This window comes from Dendrobates tinctorius, unplaced genomic scaffold (assembly GCF_039654945.1).
Source record: "Dendrobates tinctorius isolate UK_male_01 unplaced genomic scaffold, ASM3965494v1 ptg000155l, whole genome shotgun sequence".
Lineage (NCBI taxonomy): Eukaryota > Metazoa > Chordata > Amphibia > Anura > Dendrobatidae > Dendrobates > Dendrobates tinctorius.
The window spans coordinates 2,965,125-2,983,672 of NW_027361822.1; the positions used below are offsets into that span (position 1 = coordinate 2,965,125).

The 18,548-nt window shown below is 45.0% G+C and overlaps 1 protein-coding gene across 4 annotated transcripts in view; it reads right to left on the reverse strand.

Annotated features, from left to right (window-relative positions):
- The window catches only part of LOC141050962 (uncharacterized), a 359,750-nt gene that overhangs the window by 12,587 nt on the left and 328,615 nt on the right, over window positions 1-18,548 (reverse strand). For all 4 annotated transcript variants that reach the window (XM_073547707.1, XM_073547706.1, XM_073547710.1 and 1 more), the window contains one exon: window positions 6,569-6,659. In XM_073547707.1, the coding sequence (XP_073403808.1) occupies window positions 6,569-6,659 (91 nt within the window). The remainder of the gene's footprint in view (window positions 1-6,568; window positions 6,660-18,548) is intronic.

Below are 18,548 nucleotides of genomic sequence, written 5' to 3' on the forward strand. Positions count from 1 at the left end.
AGGGGACTTTCCAATGATAGGTTGTGCATTAACCGCAAATATGTCAGGTGGTGGAATATGTTTGTCGGAAGTGCCGGCACTGTGAATTGGCTAAGCCTCCAGAATAGAGGCACCCACACAAGTGAAAAGATCTTCTGAGCAGCTGGAAGTGTTAATGGTGGATTATCTAATGATCGGCCCATCTCATAACAGTTGTGAAGCTTGCCTGATGATAACGGACCACTTTACAAAGTTAGTAGTTGTATCTCCGACCCAGGATCAGATGGCTGAGTCAGCTGCCCGTGCCATCTGTCTAGACTTTATCCGCTTATATGGGTGCTCAAAGAGGATCCACTCACATTAAGGGGCATACTTCCAGGGGAAAGTCATGGAAGAACTGCACAGACTATACGAGAAGTCCAGGACAACACACCATCAACTTCAGAGAAACAGAGCCTGTAAACGCTTGAACAGAACGTTGTTCATGCTAAGGACGTTAGAAAAGGATTGGAAGATGAGGTGGCCTGAATTTGTTTGTACAACAACCGAGCTCATGTTACAACTGGGTACACGCCCTGCACATTACTGTTTAGCTGTAACGGCCATGAAATAGCTAAGTTAGAGCTTGACCCAGAAGAAGATTGAACTAGGATGAGCATGTCTACCTTTGTTCAGGAACATTGGCATTGGCTGCAGATTCTGAGACTGCTCATTAAACAGAAATTCCAGGAGATGTGCCATCCAGACATGACCCCGGTGCAGTAGACACCACTACAACCTGGAGATCAAGTGCTGATATGAGCAAAGCACCCTAGGGACAAGTTGGATTACAGATGGGAGACAACTTGCCACCGGTTTACAAGAAGGGTATACCACTAGAATCCAGTGTAAGAGGTTCAACCAGAGGGAGAAGAAGGGGCACCAGAAAGAGAGCTACACCGCAACATGCTTTGTCCTTTTGTATCTGAAGGGAAGAGACTGCCTGAACCCCCAAAAGAGAAGAGGAACTCAGCATCAAGGATGTTTGAAGAAAAGGAAGATCAATGGTGGTGGGGGTACTTGCAGCGCCAAGGAAGCAACACTACCACTCCAAGCTGATCCTAAAAATAGGTCAGAGGTTGAACACGTAAGAGAAGTACCAGAAGGCCTGAATGTTCCTGAAGAGATAAACCAAGATGGGCCTTGCAGAACCGGGCGTGCCATAGCTGGTTTCACACCCACAAGGTACATGGAGGATGACTTCATTTATCAGTACATAATGTAGGAGACACAAGAAAATGCTTGGATACTAGCAACTCTGAGACCGCCCCAGAGGAGGATCTAGAGATAAAGTGGTCTTTCTCGCCCCCGGGACTGACGAGTTTTAAAAGCGGAGGAATGTACGGAGACAAATGAGAAGACGCACACATTTAATGCCAGCAGAGTGGCTGCAAGTGAACACTGCCATCTGCTGGTCAAAGATGATAAAGAAAGTGAAAGCAAAAAGAACTGCATTATTAGGAACCCAAGAGAGAAGTGTTTGTTCACTCTGGAAACAGATTGAAAAAAAAACTGGTCAGGTGATAGCTGTGGCACAGTTAGTAATTATAAAAGGCCCAGGACGGCAATGAAGGGCAGAAGTTGGCATTCGGACCTGTAGCAGAACGGACGTGCCCTACATCGAGCTGGCTTATAGCTGCCATTAGGAGTGACCATATCTGAGTAAAGGAATCGAGAGATCAGATCGTAGGAAAGAAGTCAGACCCGAGTGAAAACCCGAGAGAGGCCAGACCTGATTGAAGACCCAAGAAAGACCAGACCTGAGTGAAGACCTGAAAGAGACCAGAGCTGGGAGAGCTGAGTGAGCAGAGTCAGAGCTAAGAAAGAGACCACTAGGCTGCAGCAGAGGAACGTTCCTGTAAGCCATCACTTCCGATGTACACTGACTGTACAAAGTGGGGACAGGGCCATACTTCAGGGAATGAAGATGGCCAGTGTGACGAGTGGACCAAGTAACTCAACAACCAGGGACTTGCGGGTTAACGGGTAGCAACGTCGACTCCCGTTAGGGCCTGTGTGATATTAAGCATTGCCTAGAAAGTGACAATGGTAATGGGCCCAGTAGTGAGAGTGACACCCTTTGGGTTGTGGTATTAGTACTAAAACATCACTGATGACAGCAGTTGTTCAGTGATAATAGAATGACAGTGTGTAAAAAGCATTGTGTCAATATCCTGTTCATCTGAATTACTGTATTCTTCCTTTAACTTAACTTGTTTCATTTTCACTGTTTGCGCTATCCCCTGATATTGTGCCAAAGGCACCCCTTTAATTGTGTTAATCAAACAAATAGTTGTTGATTCAAATACCACTGTTTTCTCATTGTCTGAGCTGTTGCATCTGCGTACCTGCTAACACTAGCACAGCAAAAGGTCAGTTACCCCACCACCTTCTTCAATTTCTATGGCCGTTTACCACAGCCAAGCACACACACTGCCAGGTAGGTATATAATCTGTCTGTCATCCTTCCCCTCTCCATGGGACATATTCACACTATGAAGTACTGCACTGTAAAAATAATGGTGTCTGGTGGTTCACGAGGGAAAAAATTGTAACATACACAAATCTGATTCAGTTAATGGACCAGCATGTTTTGGATGGCAAGCGAGTGCTATCTGGAAATGCAGACCCATTCCCTTGAATGGGCGAGTTCAATCAACAAATCTAATCAAACGCAGACCTGTCTCCATTTTTTGACAGACAGCTTTGGAATGTGTTCACACCTGTGTGTGAGTATTGTCTGTTCAATTTCAGGAAAACAGAATTTATGTCCAAAACTGATCTGATGCAAACAGAAGCAGAGTGTTGTTAGGGTACGTTTCCATGTACCGTATTCCTTGCGCTTTGGACGGAGTGGAAACCTCGCTCCGCCAAAAGCCCCGCCCCCTTCTGTCCGCGCTGTGATTCCGGATGTGCTCATTGGACACATCTGGAATCGCCGTAGCGTATCCATAGAGTACGCTTTACCTTGCGGAGACTGTGCGTCTCCGCAAGGTAAACCGACATGCTGCGGTCTAAAAAGATGCACCGCATGTCCGGTTTAGCGGGTGTGTCATCTGCATAATCGGATGTATAGTGGAGACGGAATTTCATAAAATCTCCTCCACTATGCAGGAACATCTGGCTGCTGCGGATTAAACGCTGCGGAAGGACGCAGCGCTCAATCCGCAGCAAATACTGAATGTTTCCAGACCGTGTAAACATGCCCTTACAATTACAGGGACACAAATATGCCCATGTTTACTGGGATGGTTGTGTACAATTTTTAATAGTAATTCTGTAGATAGAAATCTCTGGTGATTACTTTTCAGCACTTATAATGTTCTGGCATGATACCTGTATATATAACTTTATATTATGTATGTAAAGAAGAATGCTTTTGAGGTTTTTGGGCTGAGAAAAATTTCCTGTACATAACAGAGCAGCCTGTGGCTCACTAGTAATGTTTCTAACTTCCATATTAGGGGTCTGTTTGAATCCCCGGCACTGACAAACTTAAAAGTATAATAAGAGACATCCACTTAGTGTCTTGTATTAAACAGGACTGAGAATAAAGAAGTATCTCTTCTGCATCAAAAGTGGCAAAAACAAAAGGAACGAAAAAGGTTAAGTGCCTTATATGTCATGGTACCAAAAAAGTGTTATGATTACAGAGCCATAATGTTAAAAAAATAAATACCGTACCAGCTAAGATAAAGAGGAAATTAAAAAACATCAATATCTTTTATCAGACATGTAGAATATAAAGTAAAAAAAAATGGATCACGTGGAAGGAACAAAATCACCAGATGCAAGAGGGAAGATGTCAGACTATAAGTACGTGATTGTACAAAAATGAGGAAGGGAACCAAAATTTGCTTATGGGGGAGGGGGGGGGGAGAACCACGTAGTGATCCACACACTCATGAATATATAAGAATACTAAATGTTTATTGGCATGAAAAATGACATCCCGGCATTTATCTTAGGGTTGAGGATACTATGCGCTAATATTTTATTATATCCATTCGAAAGCTTTGCCCCAGCGCTGATTCATTTCTCTTTCCTCTTCACACAATTGGTTAGGACACGCTTTACCATCCCACATGTGTGAGAATTGGTACATTAGTGCAGGTCTGGGATTTTACTTACATCTGGTTATATATTGTTATGATACAGGTGCTTCTCACCAAATTAGAATATCATCAAAAAGTTAATTTATTTCAGTTTTTTAATACAAAAAGTGAAACTCATATATTATATAGAGTGATTATAAACAGAGTGATCTATTCCAAGTGTTTATTTCTGTTAATGTTGATGATCATGGCTTACAGCCAATGAAAACCCAAAAGTCATTATCTCAGTAAATTAGAATACTTTATAACGCCAGCTTTAAATGATTTTAAAATACGAAATGTTGGCTTACTGAAATGTATGTTCAGTACATGCACTCACTACTTGGTTGGGGCTCCTTTTGCATCAATTACTGCATCAATGCGGCGTGCCATGGAGGCGGTCAGCCTGTGGCCCTGCTGAGATGTTATGGAAGCACAAGTTCCTTTGATCGCACCTCGTCTGCATTGTTGGGTCTGGTATCTCTCATCTTCCTCTTGACAATAAGGTCAGGTGAGTTTACAGGCCAATCAAGCACATTGATACTGATGTTTTTAAACCAGGTATTGGTACTTTTGGCAGTGTGGACAGGTGCCAAGTCCTGCTGGAGAATGAAATTTCCATCTCCAAAAAGCTTGTCGGCAGAGGGAAACTTGAAAGTGTTCTAAAACTTCCTGGTAGACGGCTGCGCTGACTTTGGTCTTGATAAAACACAGTGGACCTACACCAGCAGATGACATGGCTTCCCAAACCATCACTTATTGTGGAAACTTCACACTAGACCTCAAGCAGCTTGGATTGTGTGTCTCTCCACTCTTCCTCCAGACTCTGGGACCTTGATTTCCAAATGATATGCAAAATTTACTTTCATCTGAAAATAACACCTTGGACCACCGAGCAACAGTCCAGTTCTTTTTCTCCTTGGCCCAGGTAAGACAATTCTGGCGTTGTCTATTGGTCATGAGTGGCTTGACACAAGGAATGCGACACTTGTAGCCCATGTCTACGTCTGTGTGTGGTGGCTCTTGAAGCAATGACTCCTGCAGCAGTCCACTCCTTATGAATCTCCTCCAAATTTTTGAATGGCTTTTTCTTAACAATCCTTTCAAGGCTGCGGTTATCCCAGTTGCTTGTGCACCTTTTTTCTACCACAATTTTTCCTTCCACTCAACTTTCCATTAATATTCTTGGATACAGCACTCTGTGAACAGCCAGCTTCTTTAGCAATGACATCTTGTGGCTTACTCTCCTTGTGGAGTGTGTCAGTGGAGTGACTGCCCTCTGGACATCTGTCAAGTAAGCAGGCTTCCCCATGATTGCAGAGTCTACTGAAACAGACTAAGGGACCATTTTAAACGCTTAGGAAGCCTTTGCAGGTGTGTTTTGTTAATTATTCTAATTTACTGTGATAATGACTTTTGGGTTTTCATTGGCTGTAAGCCATAATCATCAACATTGAAATAAACACTTGAAATAGATCACTGTTTGTAATGACTCTATATATGAGTTTCACTTTTTGTATTGAAGAACTGAAATACATTAATTTTTTGATGACATTCTAATTTTGTGAGAAGCACCTGTATATGGTTCTGAGAAATATTTCTTATGGTTTTGATTATGACCATAATTATTTTATTGCATGCTAATTGAATCATATTTTTATTTTATTTATTATTATGTCTTATTGTAGTTTGTGGAGCTACAGGATGGGGGCTTTTACATGGTTTTATTTGGTTTTATATGCATGTCTTTTTTACATGCCAATAAACTATTAGTATTTTTATATATTCATGAATGTGCGTATCATTACGTAGATCTTTTCTCTTTTTTTGTCCATTGTACATTGTGATTACCTACTGGATGCAGCACCTCAACATACTATCTGTGTCTTTATAGTGGTGTGGCCTGTCAATATGTATTTCTCCAAAATCGATTTAAAAACAAAAGACACATAATCAATGTGTTTAATAAGGGGAAAATCTACTCTGTAGTGATCAGAGTGGATGGTAGTAGGTTTACAAAAAACAGGGTAATACCGGACATTGCAGAAGTCTTCAGTAGATCACCATATACTGTAATATAATTATCATGTGCCGCAAGACAGATAATGTAAACTGACCAGATATGTGCAAGAGATGAAATGTCAGAATATGTCACAAGAATAATCTTACATTAAGTGCACAATCATGGGTCATAAATGAGAAATACCCATTGTTGGAGGTGATTTCCCGTCCTGAATATTTCCTATATAATGAATAACTCAAGTTTGGGAGAATGACAATGATATTTAATGACAAGTAAAATAAGATAGTAATAAGACAATTCAAACAATGATTCCTATGATACATACATTGTCCATGTTGTCTTCCAACACCCATAATGGAGGTGTGTTCCCTCTGGAATGATGCCAACCATGACGTACGCTCCAGGCACTGATTGTTTTTTAGGTTATACTCACCTGTGCGGTTATCTGTAGGAATCTCCTCTTTACACCGCTCATCACCCCTCACATATGTCTCTGTAGTACTAATATGGGGCAGATCTTTACCCTGAAACAGATGGAGAAGTCATAAGAAATAATTCAGAAAAAAGAAAAGAGGACCATAAATTATCACGCCGATCAAAAAATGATAGCCAGAGTTATCACATAGCTGCAGGTCTCCTGTATACATCCAACCTGTCAGCTCCTAATTCTAACCAGCAGTCTCCATAACCAGACAATTGTGAGAAGATCCAGACAACATCTAATGTCTACAATCAGCTTTATCCTGTCAATTCCATGAAGTATAAAACATACACTGAATGGCCACATTATTAGAGACACCCAACTAGCGACTTTTTGTTTTCAGAACATCAGCAATTCATTGTATAATAGATTGAGGTATATGAAGAAGATGTTCTGCAGGAGTATTGGCCCATCCCGACAGGACTGCAGAGGTTATTCAAAGTTATTTCTCACGGGTGATGACGTTACACCAGTGAGAAGTGATCGCGAGTAACCCCTGCAGTCTTGTTCTCGAAGATCATGTCATCACTGTGAGCCAGGACCGCGGGAGAAAGACTACAGAAGTTACTCGCGGTCATTCCTCATGGGCGTAACGTCATCGCCCATAGGAAATTACCTTGACTAACCTCTACAGTCTTGTTTTCGCGGTCATGGCTGACAATGCGATGACATTACTGACTGAGAAAATTGGTGGACTTATATGAATGCTAGTTGGATGGCGTCGGATCTGGTGAGTTTTTTTTTTATTAATAAATGGGTAAACCATGAAATGTGTGGGGATGTCTTTATTCAAATAAGGTGTTTTTTCCTGTGTGTGTTTTTTTTTCTTTTTACTTACTGGGTTAGTAATGGGGGTGTCTGATAGATGACTCTCCATTACTAACCTATGGTGTTGATGTCAGCTGACATTACAAAGCTGAAATCAACCCCATAAACTATTATCCCGCTTGCCAATGTACCTGGGCACATAGGAAGAACCGAGGCTAAGCGCCAGATGTTCTGGTGTTATTAGTCTGGGCAGGCGCCAATATCCATGGCCCCTTCCTAGCCTTTTAAGATCAGCCTGCAGCTGTCTGTTTAGCCTTTGCTGGTTGTTAAAAAAGGGGGTACTCGAAGTCATTTTTTTAGGGGTCCCCTTTTTAATATCCAGTAAAGGCTAAACAGACAGCTGTGAGCTGATATTAATAGGCTGGCAAGGGGCCATGGATATTAGTGCCCTCCCAGACTTATAACACCATAACATCTGGCGCTTAGCCTCGGTTCTTTATATGTGCCCAGATACGTTGGCAAGCGGGATAATAGTTTATGGGGTTGGTTTCAGCTTTGTAATGTCAGCTGACATCAACACCATAGGTTAGTAATGGAGAGTCATCTATCAGACACCCCCATTACTAACCCAGTAAGTAAAAAGAAAAAAAAACACACACAGGAAAAAACACCTTATTTGAATAAAGACATCCCCACACATTTCATGGTTTACCCATTTATTAATAAAAAAAAACTCACCAGATCCGACGTTGGTTAGTAGTGGAGAGGCATCTATCAGACACCCCATTACTAACCCAGTAAGTAAAAAGAAAAAAAAAAACACACAGGAGAAAACACCTTATTTATGGATATTGGCCCCTTCTCAGAATAATAACACAAGCCCCCATCTGTCTGCTTTCCCTCAGCTGGTTATTAAAAAATAGGAAGGGACCCAACATAATTTTTTTGGGATTCCCCTTTTTAATAACCAGTAAAGGCTACGCAGACAGCTGTGAGTTGTTATTAATAGGCTGGGAACCTTTATTGGTCCCTTCCCAGAATAATAACACCAGCTAACAGCTGTCTGCTTTTCTTACTAATGTGATTTAACTCTGGGTGGGTTTCAATGAATGGATGGATATTTACACATGACATTGATAAGAATAGTCAACATTTACTCACATTGATTTTGGACTGTATGTTTTCTAGCCTCACACCATTCTATTGATTCGATCCAGCCTGTTGGGTAAACTAAATGACTCAATGTTTATTGATTAATTTAAGAGATTTAAGTAATTTTTCTATCCACATTTGTTTGTGTTCTGAAACCTCCACCAGGGGGAGCTGGTGAGGGAAGAGAGGTTACACACTAAAAGCAGCAACCCTGACCAACAGCACAGGTGCCACAGGTAACGAGAGAGAATAGTCAGACAAACCGAGTCAGAAACTAGCAGGAGCAGACGTACCAGAAGGAACAGCAGTACACGTAGTCAAAATACCAAGCCGAGAGTCAGAAAGCCAGAACATGAGCATGGGGTCCAAAATGTGAGATGAAATACGTGGTCGGGGTACAAGCCGGGGGGTCAGATGCCAGAGAGGGAACGTAACAGCAGAGACGAATACCAAGAGACGGGGTCAGAGATCAAGTCCGGGTCATACACGTGAATATCAGTCAAAGGCAGGAGGATCACCAAGGTACAAGGGTCAGAGGCTCTAAACTGGAAGCTAGAGCTATTGTGGCGCCCCTGAGGGTTTAGTCGCCACAGAGGTAATGCACCTCCTCCTGAGGTGTGGTACCCCACTATCCAGGTAAGGTGGAGACACCTGACCACACTCCACCACCTGCATCCCACACAACATAGTAGTGTAGCAAAGCACCCTTTGGTGGCTCCCTGCTTGGAACATGAAGCGTGCTGGGAGGCGGGTGGAGTTTAGTTTGCACTAAAGGAGCGGGAAGAGGATAGGATTTAGGCAGTTAGTCACAGGAGTCTGACGAGGTCAGTTTGTGAAAGGAGATCCCCTGAGTGGGATGGATGAAGGAAGTGCTGCAGCCGACCTCAGTGATCTGGGTCCGCTGGCACAAGAAAGGAACATTGATAGAAAGCCTGACTCTCCATAAGAAGGGAAGAATTAGTACGGAACGTGAGGAGAAGAGAACAAGGACCAGGGTTAGAGGAGAACCCTTCCCAAGTTCTAAGCGCAAGGCCGGGGTCCGGTCCCCGAGGTTGTATGGATACTAATGGTCCTGCAGCAGACACCGGAGCAATAGAAGTTGTCACCGCTTTATTCCCACACCAGACTTGGGGGCACAACAGCAACGATAGTGAGCCGGGACTAGGTAGTAAGGAGTCCCCGAAGCAGGCTACAGCTGTCTGCCGTACAAGTAGAATTCATAGAGACATCTGACAGGAGGAACTCCTGTGAGTACTTCACTAAAGGCGCTAAGAGGGAGACGTTCAGAAAAGGCACATATGCTGGTGGAGTGTTGGAAAGGAGTACTTCATCTTGCTTGGAAGTTGGCTGAGCTCCTGACCCGGAAGACATGGCACGGATGCGGGCCCCTGTACCACAACAGACTGAGTAAAGCTTTGGAACTACATGCCCTGGTGTCCTCCACTTATTCCTGCGTCAACCTGCCCGGCACTGCTACATCCCCTGCGCCCGACACTACATCATCTAAGTGTCACTTCACCTACTCTGCCCTGGGACTACAGCCCTGCCTGGGGAGGGCTATAACATCATTGCTGCACCACACATCTGTCCCAGAGGATCTGTCTGCAGCGTCGGCTCAACATCTTCATTGCCGAACACCACAGGTGGTGTCACGACTCATTCATTCATAAATTCTAATCATCATAAACACACTGAACATTACCCCCCTTTTACAATGGGCGCCCAGCTGCCGTGACATCTCCCATTGAAGCTCATCGGGCCCGGTACCGAGTACCCCACAACCCTGGGAGGGTGACCCACTATCACTAACACAGGTCAGCAGGCTGTGAGAGACTGAAATAGCCCAGCTAGCTGCAGAACGAGGCTGAGGAGATTAACCCATGCATGACCAGTCCGGAGTGAAGACAGCAGAAGATAAACTCCGGACTGGACCATGACAGTACCCCCTCTCAATGGGGGGCCACTGGACCCCCAGGCTTCCCTGGATGACGAGCGTGAAAGGACCGGACCAACCGATCCGCATGGACCGTACGCGCCGGCACCCATGACAGATCCTCAGGACTGTATCCTTTCCAATGGACCAAGTACTGAAGTGAACGACTGAGAATGCGAGAATCCACCACCTGTTCCACCTCGTACTCAGTCTGACCATCTACCTTAACAGGCGGCGGGTGTGAGGGAGACTCATCAGAGGAAGACACCGACGGCTTCAGAAGCGCCTAATGGAACACATTAGGAATCTGTAATGACAGAGGCAAACGCAGCGAAAGGCCACAGGATTAATCACCTCTAAAATCTCATATGGACCAATAAACTTGGGACCCAACTTAGCAGAGGGAATTCTCAGCCTTATGTTTTTGGTGGATAACCATACCTTATCCCCCACCTGATAAGTCAGCCCCACCGAGCGTCGTTTATCCGCAAAATATTTATATTTGCCCTGAGCCTCCCCAATGTTTCTCTGAACCTCCCTCCAAACTTCCTCCAACCGCAAAAAGGCTGAATCAGCCCCTGGACACTCCAAATCTAGTCTGGAGAATTCACCAAAATGAGGGTGAAACACATAGTTGCAGAAGAAAGGAGAAGTACCAGTAGACTGATTGACACGATTATTGAAGGCGAATTCTGCTATAGGTATCACAGAGCACCAATCATCCTGTCTGGATGTGACAAGACACCGCAGCATCTGCTCCAAAGACTATTGGTCCTTTCAGTCTGACCATTGGTCTCGGGATGGTAGACCGATGAAAAGGTCAGACTGATGCCCAGCCTTTTACAAAAAGCTCTCCAGAATTTTGCCACGAATTGCACCCCTCTATCAGACACCACACTGACAGGCACACCATGCAACCGAATCACATGCTCAATGAATAGCTTAGATAGAGTCTCAGCATTAGGAAGGCCCGTTAAGGGTACAAAATGTGCTTGTTTACTGAACCTATCCACAACTACCGAGATCACGGTTTTGCCATTAGAGGGTGGGAGATCGATGATGAAATCCATGGACAGGTGAGTCCACGGTCTATCCGGAATTGGCAGTGGCACCAATTCCCCGGCCAGACGGTTGTGGGAGGCTTTAGCGTGGGCACAAATTTCACAGGAGGACACAAAACCAGTGACGTCAGAAGTCAACGAGGGCCACCAGAACAGCCTAGTGATGGCTTTACGAGTGGCCGAGATTCCAGGATGCCCACTCAGAGCTGAGTCGTGGAACTCCCGAAGCACCCTTAACCGATACTGGACAGGCATAAAGAGCTTATTTTCTGGTATGGACAGAGGAGCAAGAGATTGGAGCAGGAGATTCGTGAGGCCCAATCTCGGGGACACCACAGCCACCACCACCCCGCGCTGAAGAATGGAGGAAGGAGGCTCAGGAGGCGATACCAGATCCAGGCTGTGAGACAAGGCATCTGCCTTCACATTCTTGGAACCTGGTCTGAAAGTGATGGAAAACTGAAATCGGGAAAAAAAAAGTGACCACCTTGCCTGTCTCGGAGCCCGACGTTTGGCGGATTCGATGTAAGACAGGTTCTTGTGATCTGTAATGACAGTGATACGATGGACAGCCCCCTCCAAAAAATGCCTCCATTCTTCAAAAGCCAATTTAATGGCCAACAACCCACATCATAATTTCTTTCAGCAGAGGAAATTTTTTTAGAAAAGAAGGCACAGGGTCTTAAGTTAGTTAATGTGGTGGGCCCCTGGGACAACACAGCCCCCACTCCCACCTCAGAGGCATCCACTTCTATGATGAATGGTTTAGACAAGTCAGGTTGAACCAGTACCGGAGCAGTCATGAAATGTTCTTTTAACAAAGAAAACGCTGCCACAGCTGGAGCTGACCAGTTTTTGAGATCCGCCCCCTTTTGGGTGAGATCAGTGAGGGGTTTGACCACTTGAGAGAACCCCTTGATGAATTTTCTATAATAACTGGCGAAACCCAGAAATCGCTGAAGACCTTTAAGACCTCTGGGTTGCACCCAATCCACAATGGCCTGTACCTTCCTAGGGTCCATACGAAACCCCTCAGCGGACAGGATGACCCCCTAGAAAGGACAATTCTTGAGTAAAAAAATGAACATTTCTCCAGTTTGGCAAAGAGTGAGTTCTCCCTGAGCCTCTGGAGAACCGCATGAAGATGACCCATATGACTTTGTCTATCAGAAGAATATATGAGTATGTCATCAAGATAAACAACTACAAAGCATCCATTAAAATCAGAAAAAAACATGGTTAATGAAATTCTGGAATACCGCTGGTGCGTTAGTCAAACCGAAGGGCATAACCAAATTTTCAAACAGACCCTCAGAGGTGAGAAACGCAGTTTTCCATTCATCCCCCTCCCGCACACGGATGAGATTGTACGCTCCCCTGAGGTCCAACTTAGAGAACCACCTGGCCCCCGACAATTGATTGTACAAATCAGGTATCAGTGGGAGAGGATAAGTGTTTCTTATGGTTATTTTATTCAGTTCTCGAAAATCGAGGCATGGGCGTAAACCATCCTTTTTTTTTTTTTTTTTACAAAAAAGACCCCGCTGCCACGGGAGAGACAGACGGCCGTATATGCCCTTTACGGAGGCTCTCAGAGATATACTCCTTCATAGCAGATCGCTCAGGGCCGGAGAGATTGTACAGGCGGGCTTTGGGCAATTTGGCACCGGGAACAAGATCCCCGGCACAATCGAATGGGCGGTGTGGTGGTAGAACCTCAGCCTCCTTTTCGGAGAACACGTCCTCAAAATCCTTCAGGTACTCCGGAATACCCTCCAGACTGACGGATGACATAGACACAGTAGCAAGACAATTTTCAGAACAACCAGGTCCCCATTTAACAATATCCCGGGACCCCCAGTCAATAACCGGGTTATGCCGTTGCAACCAGGGAAACCCTAACACCAGGCCAGCAGGGAGGTTATCCAAAACAAAGCATGACATGCGCTCCTGGTGTAGGGCCCCCACCCTGAGGGTGAATTCTTTAGAAATGAAATGGAGACTATCCTTAGTGAGAGGTGTAGAGTCAATAGCCACAATTTTTAAGGGAGTCCCCAACCTAACTGTCCCTAATCTACAGTGAGCCACCAGCTTAGAGTCAATCAGGTTCAGGGATGACCCACAGTCTACAAAAGCCGACGTATGGAAAAAGCCATTCTCAACACCAAGTTCCACCTTTAGCAGTATCTTTGAAAATTAAGAAAAAGGTACCTGAGAGTCTGGGTGTCCTCCACGATTATCACCCAGACTCAGCCGCTTGTTAGTTGGAGGACAGGAGGGGCAGTCTTTTTTCCAATGTCCGGGATCTCCGCAGTAAAAGCACAACTTTCCATCACGTCGCCGTTTCCTCTCCTTCTCCTGGTGGTTGGTGGCTCCCACCTCCATATGTTCAGATGGAAGCAAAACATCAGGGTTAGCAGGGAAAAACGGAAACCCTCGCTGAGTGACACCTCTCTCCCGCAGTCTCCGATCCATACGGACAGCCTGAGTCATTGCCTCCTCCAATGAGCTGGGAGGTGGATGGAGAGCCAGAGAGTCCTTCAAGCAATCCGACAGTCCCTTCCTGAACAGACATCTTGGTGTGGAGTCGTCCCAGGACAACTCAGTGGACCATCGACGGAATTCGGAGATGTACCATTCGGCTGAGTGCTTCCCTTGCCCCAGACCCATAATAGTGTCCTCTGCCACCCTAACACGGTCCGGTTCATCATAGATAATTCCTAGGGCCTCAAAGAACCTATCTACCGACATCCGTTCAGGGGCAGTAGGGGGCAACGAGAAAGCCCAGGATTGGGGACCCTCCCTAAGTAAGGAGATAACAATCCCCACCCGCTGAGTCTCATCCTCAGACGATCGGGGTCTAAGAGAAAACCATAATTTACAACTCTCCTTGAATATGTGAAATGTATCCTTTTCGCCAGAAAATGAGTAAAGAAGTTTAACTGAGGGTTCAGGAGAGTGCAAAATAACATCAACAGAGTCACCTGGTGGACAAACAATATGAGAGGTGTTTCCCTGCATGGTCTTAATAGTCTCAGTCAGTTCTTTCTGTAAGCGGATATGAGACATGACAAGGGACTGATTATTCACAGAAAAGTCCTGCGCCATCTGCGTCAAACTGGACACTTGATCTGCCAAGTTATGCAGCAGATCCATGACCAAAGAAAAAAAAAAGTGCAAAATCCCGTTTAAATGTATAGGATAGTGATAATGTAGTGAAACCTCCACCAGGGGAAGCTGGTGAGGGAAGAGAGGTTACACACTAAGAGCAGCAACCCAGAGCAACAGCACAGGTGCCACAGGTAACGAGAGAGAATAGTCAGACGAACCGAGTCAGAAACTAGCAGGAGCAGAGGTACCAGAAGGAACAGCAGTATACGTAGTCAAAATACCAAGCCGAGAGTCAGAAAGCCAGAACATGAGCACAGGGTCCAAAACGTGAGACGAAATACGTGGTCGGGGTACAAGCCGGAGAGTCAGATGCCAGAGAGGGCACGCAATAGCAGAGACGAATACCAAGAGACGGGGTCAGAGATCAGTCCGGGTCATACACGTGAATATCAGTCAAAGGCAGGAGGATCACCAAGGTACAAGGGTCAGAGGCTCTAAACTGGAAGCTAGAGCTATCACTAACACTGGTCAACAGGCTGTGAGAGACTGAAATAGCCCAGCTAGCTCCAGAACGAGGCTGAGGAGATTAACCCCCGCATGACCAGACCGGAGTGATGACAGCAGAAGATAAACTCCGGACTGGACCATGCCAGTTTGCAAGGCATTTGACATGCTCTTATCCCCATTTTGCTTCCTTTTGCAGCTCCCTAGTTCCTACTACGACTACTGCACCAAAGTTTAGGTCCCCATTGACTTCTATTGGGTTCAGGGTCAAGTTCAGACCCAAATCAAATTTTTAACTCAAATTTGACCGAACATGCCGAAACCGAACTTCCAAGGGTTTGCTTATCACTACTAGTGGACTATTGTGATATTATTATTATGCATTTCTATAGCGCCATTTATTCCATGGCGCTTTACATGTGAAAAGGGGAAATATAGACAAGTATAATAAACAAATTTGATCAAAATTATGTTTACTAAATACCCTTATTATTATTATTATTACCTTTATGCATTATTTGCAGTATATTTTTTACTTTTAGTTCAGGATATTTGTGTTTTTTGCTTTTTGTTTTCTCTGGTTAATGGTCATGTGTTAATATGCACTTACATTGTGCATACACATTAACTTACTTTTCTCAGTTCAGATTTGTTTTTTATTCATTTCATTGTGCATTCAGTGCATATATGGGTGTGACCGCCCTCTTTCTGAGCTGGGAAAGCCATCCAGTCTGGCCTAAGCTGTTACAAGTGGTTCAGCCGCTCGACCCTTATTCACATTCACGCCACTTGGCAAGTGAAAAGGTTTTAAATACTAGAGTAGGGACTGTCCCACAAGGGTTGCCGTGACGTGGCGGGATGGCTTGTTCATTATTTTGATCAAAATTATGTTTACTAAATACCCTTATTATTATTATTATTATTACCTTTATGCATTATTTGCAGTATATTTTTTACTTTTAGTTCAGGATATTTGTGTTTTTTGCTTTTTGTTTTCTCTGGTTAATGGTCATGTGTTAATATGCACTTACATTGTGCATACACATTAACTTACTTTTCTCAGTTCAGATTTGTTTTTTATTCATTTCATTGTGCATTCAGTGCATATATGGGTGTGACCGCCCTCTTTCTGAGCTGGGAAAGCCATCCAGTCTGGCCTAAGCTGTTACAAGTGGTTCAGCCGCTCGACCCTTATTCACATTCACGCCACTTGGCAAGTGAAAAGGTTTTAAATACTAGAGTAGGGACTGTCCCACAAGGGTTGCCGTGACGTGGCGGGATGGCTTGTTCATTATTTTGATCAAAATTATGTTTACTAAATACCCTTATTATTATTATTATTATTACCTTTATGCATTATTTGCAGTATATTTTTTACTTTTAGTTCAGGATATTTGTGTTTTTTGCTTTTTGTTTTCTCAAGTATAATAAACATGTGTAAGACAAGGGACACACAAGTACATAAGGAGAAGGGACCCTGCCCGCGAGGGCTCACAGTCTACAGGCATGGGTGAGGATACAGTAAGAGAAGGTAGAGCATGTTGGGCGGTGGTTCAGTAGACCGAGGATCATTGCTGGCTGTAGGCTTGTTTGAACAGGTGGGTCTTCAGGTTCTTCTTGAAGGTTTCCGTTGATGGTGAAAGTCTGATGTGTTGCGGCAGAGAGTTCCAGAGTATGGGGGAAGCACGGGAGAAGTCTTGTATGCTGTTGTGGGAAGAAGAGATAAGGGGAGAGTAGAGAAGGAGATCTTGAGAGGATTGAAGGTTGCGTGCGGGTAGGTACCTGGAGACCATGTCACAGATGTATGGAGGACACAGGTTGTGGATGGCTTTGTATGTCATGGTTAGGGTTTTGAATTGGAGCCTCTGGGCAATAGGAAGCCAGTGAAGGGCCTGGTATAGGGGGGAGGCTGGGGAATAGCGGGGAGACAGGTGGATTAGTCGGACAGCAGAATGTAGGATGGACTGGAGTGGTGCCAGAGTGCTAGAGGGGAGGCCAGAGAGTAGGAGGTTGCAGTAGTCGAGGCGGGAGATGATAAGAGCATGCACTTGTGTTTTTGTGGTTTCGTGGTTGAGGGATGAGCGGATCCGGGAAATATTTTTGAGTTTGAGGCGGCAGGAGGAGGCGAGGGCTTGGATATGTGGTTTGAAAGAGAGCACAGAGTCGAGGATCACCCCAAGGCACCGAGCGTGAGGGACTGGAGAAAGCGAGCAGCCATTGACATTGATGGATAGGTCTGGTGGAGGGGTAGAGTGAGATGGTGGAAAGATGATGAATTCTGTTTTGTTCATGTTCAGTTTGAGAAAACGAGCACAGAAGAAGGCTGAGATAGCAGACAGACATTGTGGGATTTTGGTCAGTAAGGAGGTGAGGTCGGGTCCAGATAGGTAGATCTGCGTGTCATCGGCATAGAGGTGATACTGCAAACCGTGGGATTTTATGAGCTGTCCCAAGCCGAAGGTGTAGATGGAGAATAGTAGGGGTCCTAGGACTGAACCTTGAGGAAAACCGACAGACAGGGGGCGAGGTGAGGAGGTGGTTTGTGAGAAAGAGACACTAAATGTTCGGCTTGTTAGGTATGATGAGATCCAGGATACGGCCAAGTATGTGATGCCAAGAGATGAGAGAATCTGTAGCAGGAGGGAATGGTCCATGGTGTCGAAGGCAGAGGACAGGTCCAGAAGAAGGAGGACAGAGTAGTGTTGCTTGCTCTTGGCGGTTAGTAAGTCGTTAGTGACTTTAGTTAGGGCAGTTTCAGTTGAGTGATGCCGTCGGAAGCTAGATGGTAACCGGTCAAAGAGGGAACAGGAGGAGAGGTGGGAGGACAGTTCAAGATATACATGCTGTTCCAGTAGTTTTGAGGCGTAAGGGAGAAGAGATATCAGGCGATAGTTAGACACAGAGGATGGGTCAAGGGAGGGCTTTTTGAGGATGGGTGTGATTGAGGCATGTTTGAAGGATGAGGGAAAGACATCATTTGTAAGTGAAAGGTTGAAGAGGTGTGATAGAGTTGGGATGAAGACTGTGGTCAAGTTAGGGATGAGGTGGGACGGGAGCGGGTCGAGGGCACAAGTGGTGAGGTGTGATCTTGACAGAAGGGTGGAGAGCTGATCTTCTGTCATGGTGGAGAAGCTGGCTTTTGCAGGACAGGGCTGAGCGGCAAAGAGGGGCAATGGGGGCTGCGGGACAAAGCTTTGTCTGATCGTATCGATCTTCTGCTTAAAGAAGGAGGCAAAGTCTTCAGCAGAAATGAGAGGAGAGGGAGGAGGTGCTGTGGGACAGAGTAGAGAATTGAAAGTGTTGAAGAGCTGTTTAGGGTTGTGAGACAGGGAGGATATGAGAGATGAGAAGTAAGTTTGTTTTGCGGCAGAGAATGTGGATTTAAAGCTGGCAAGGGACTGCT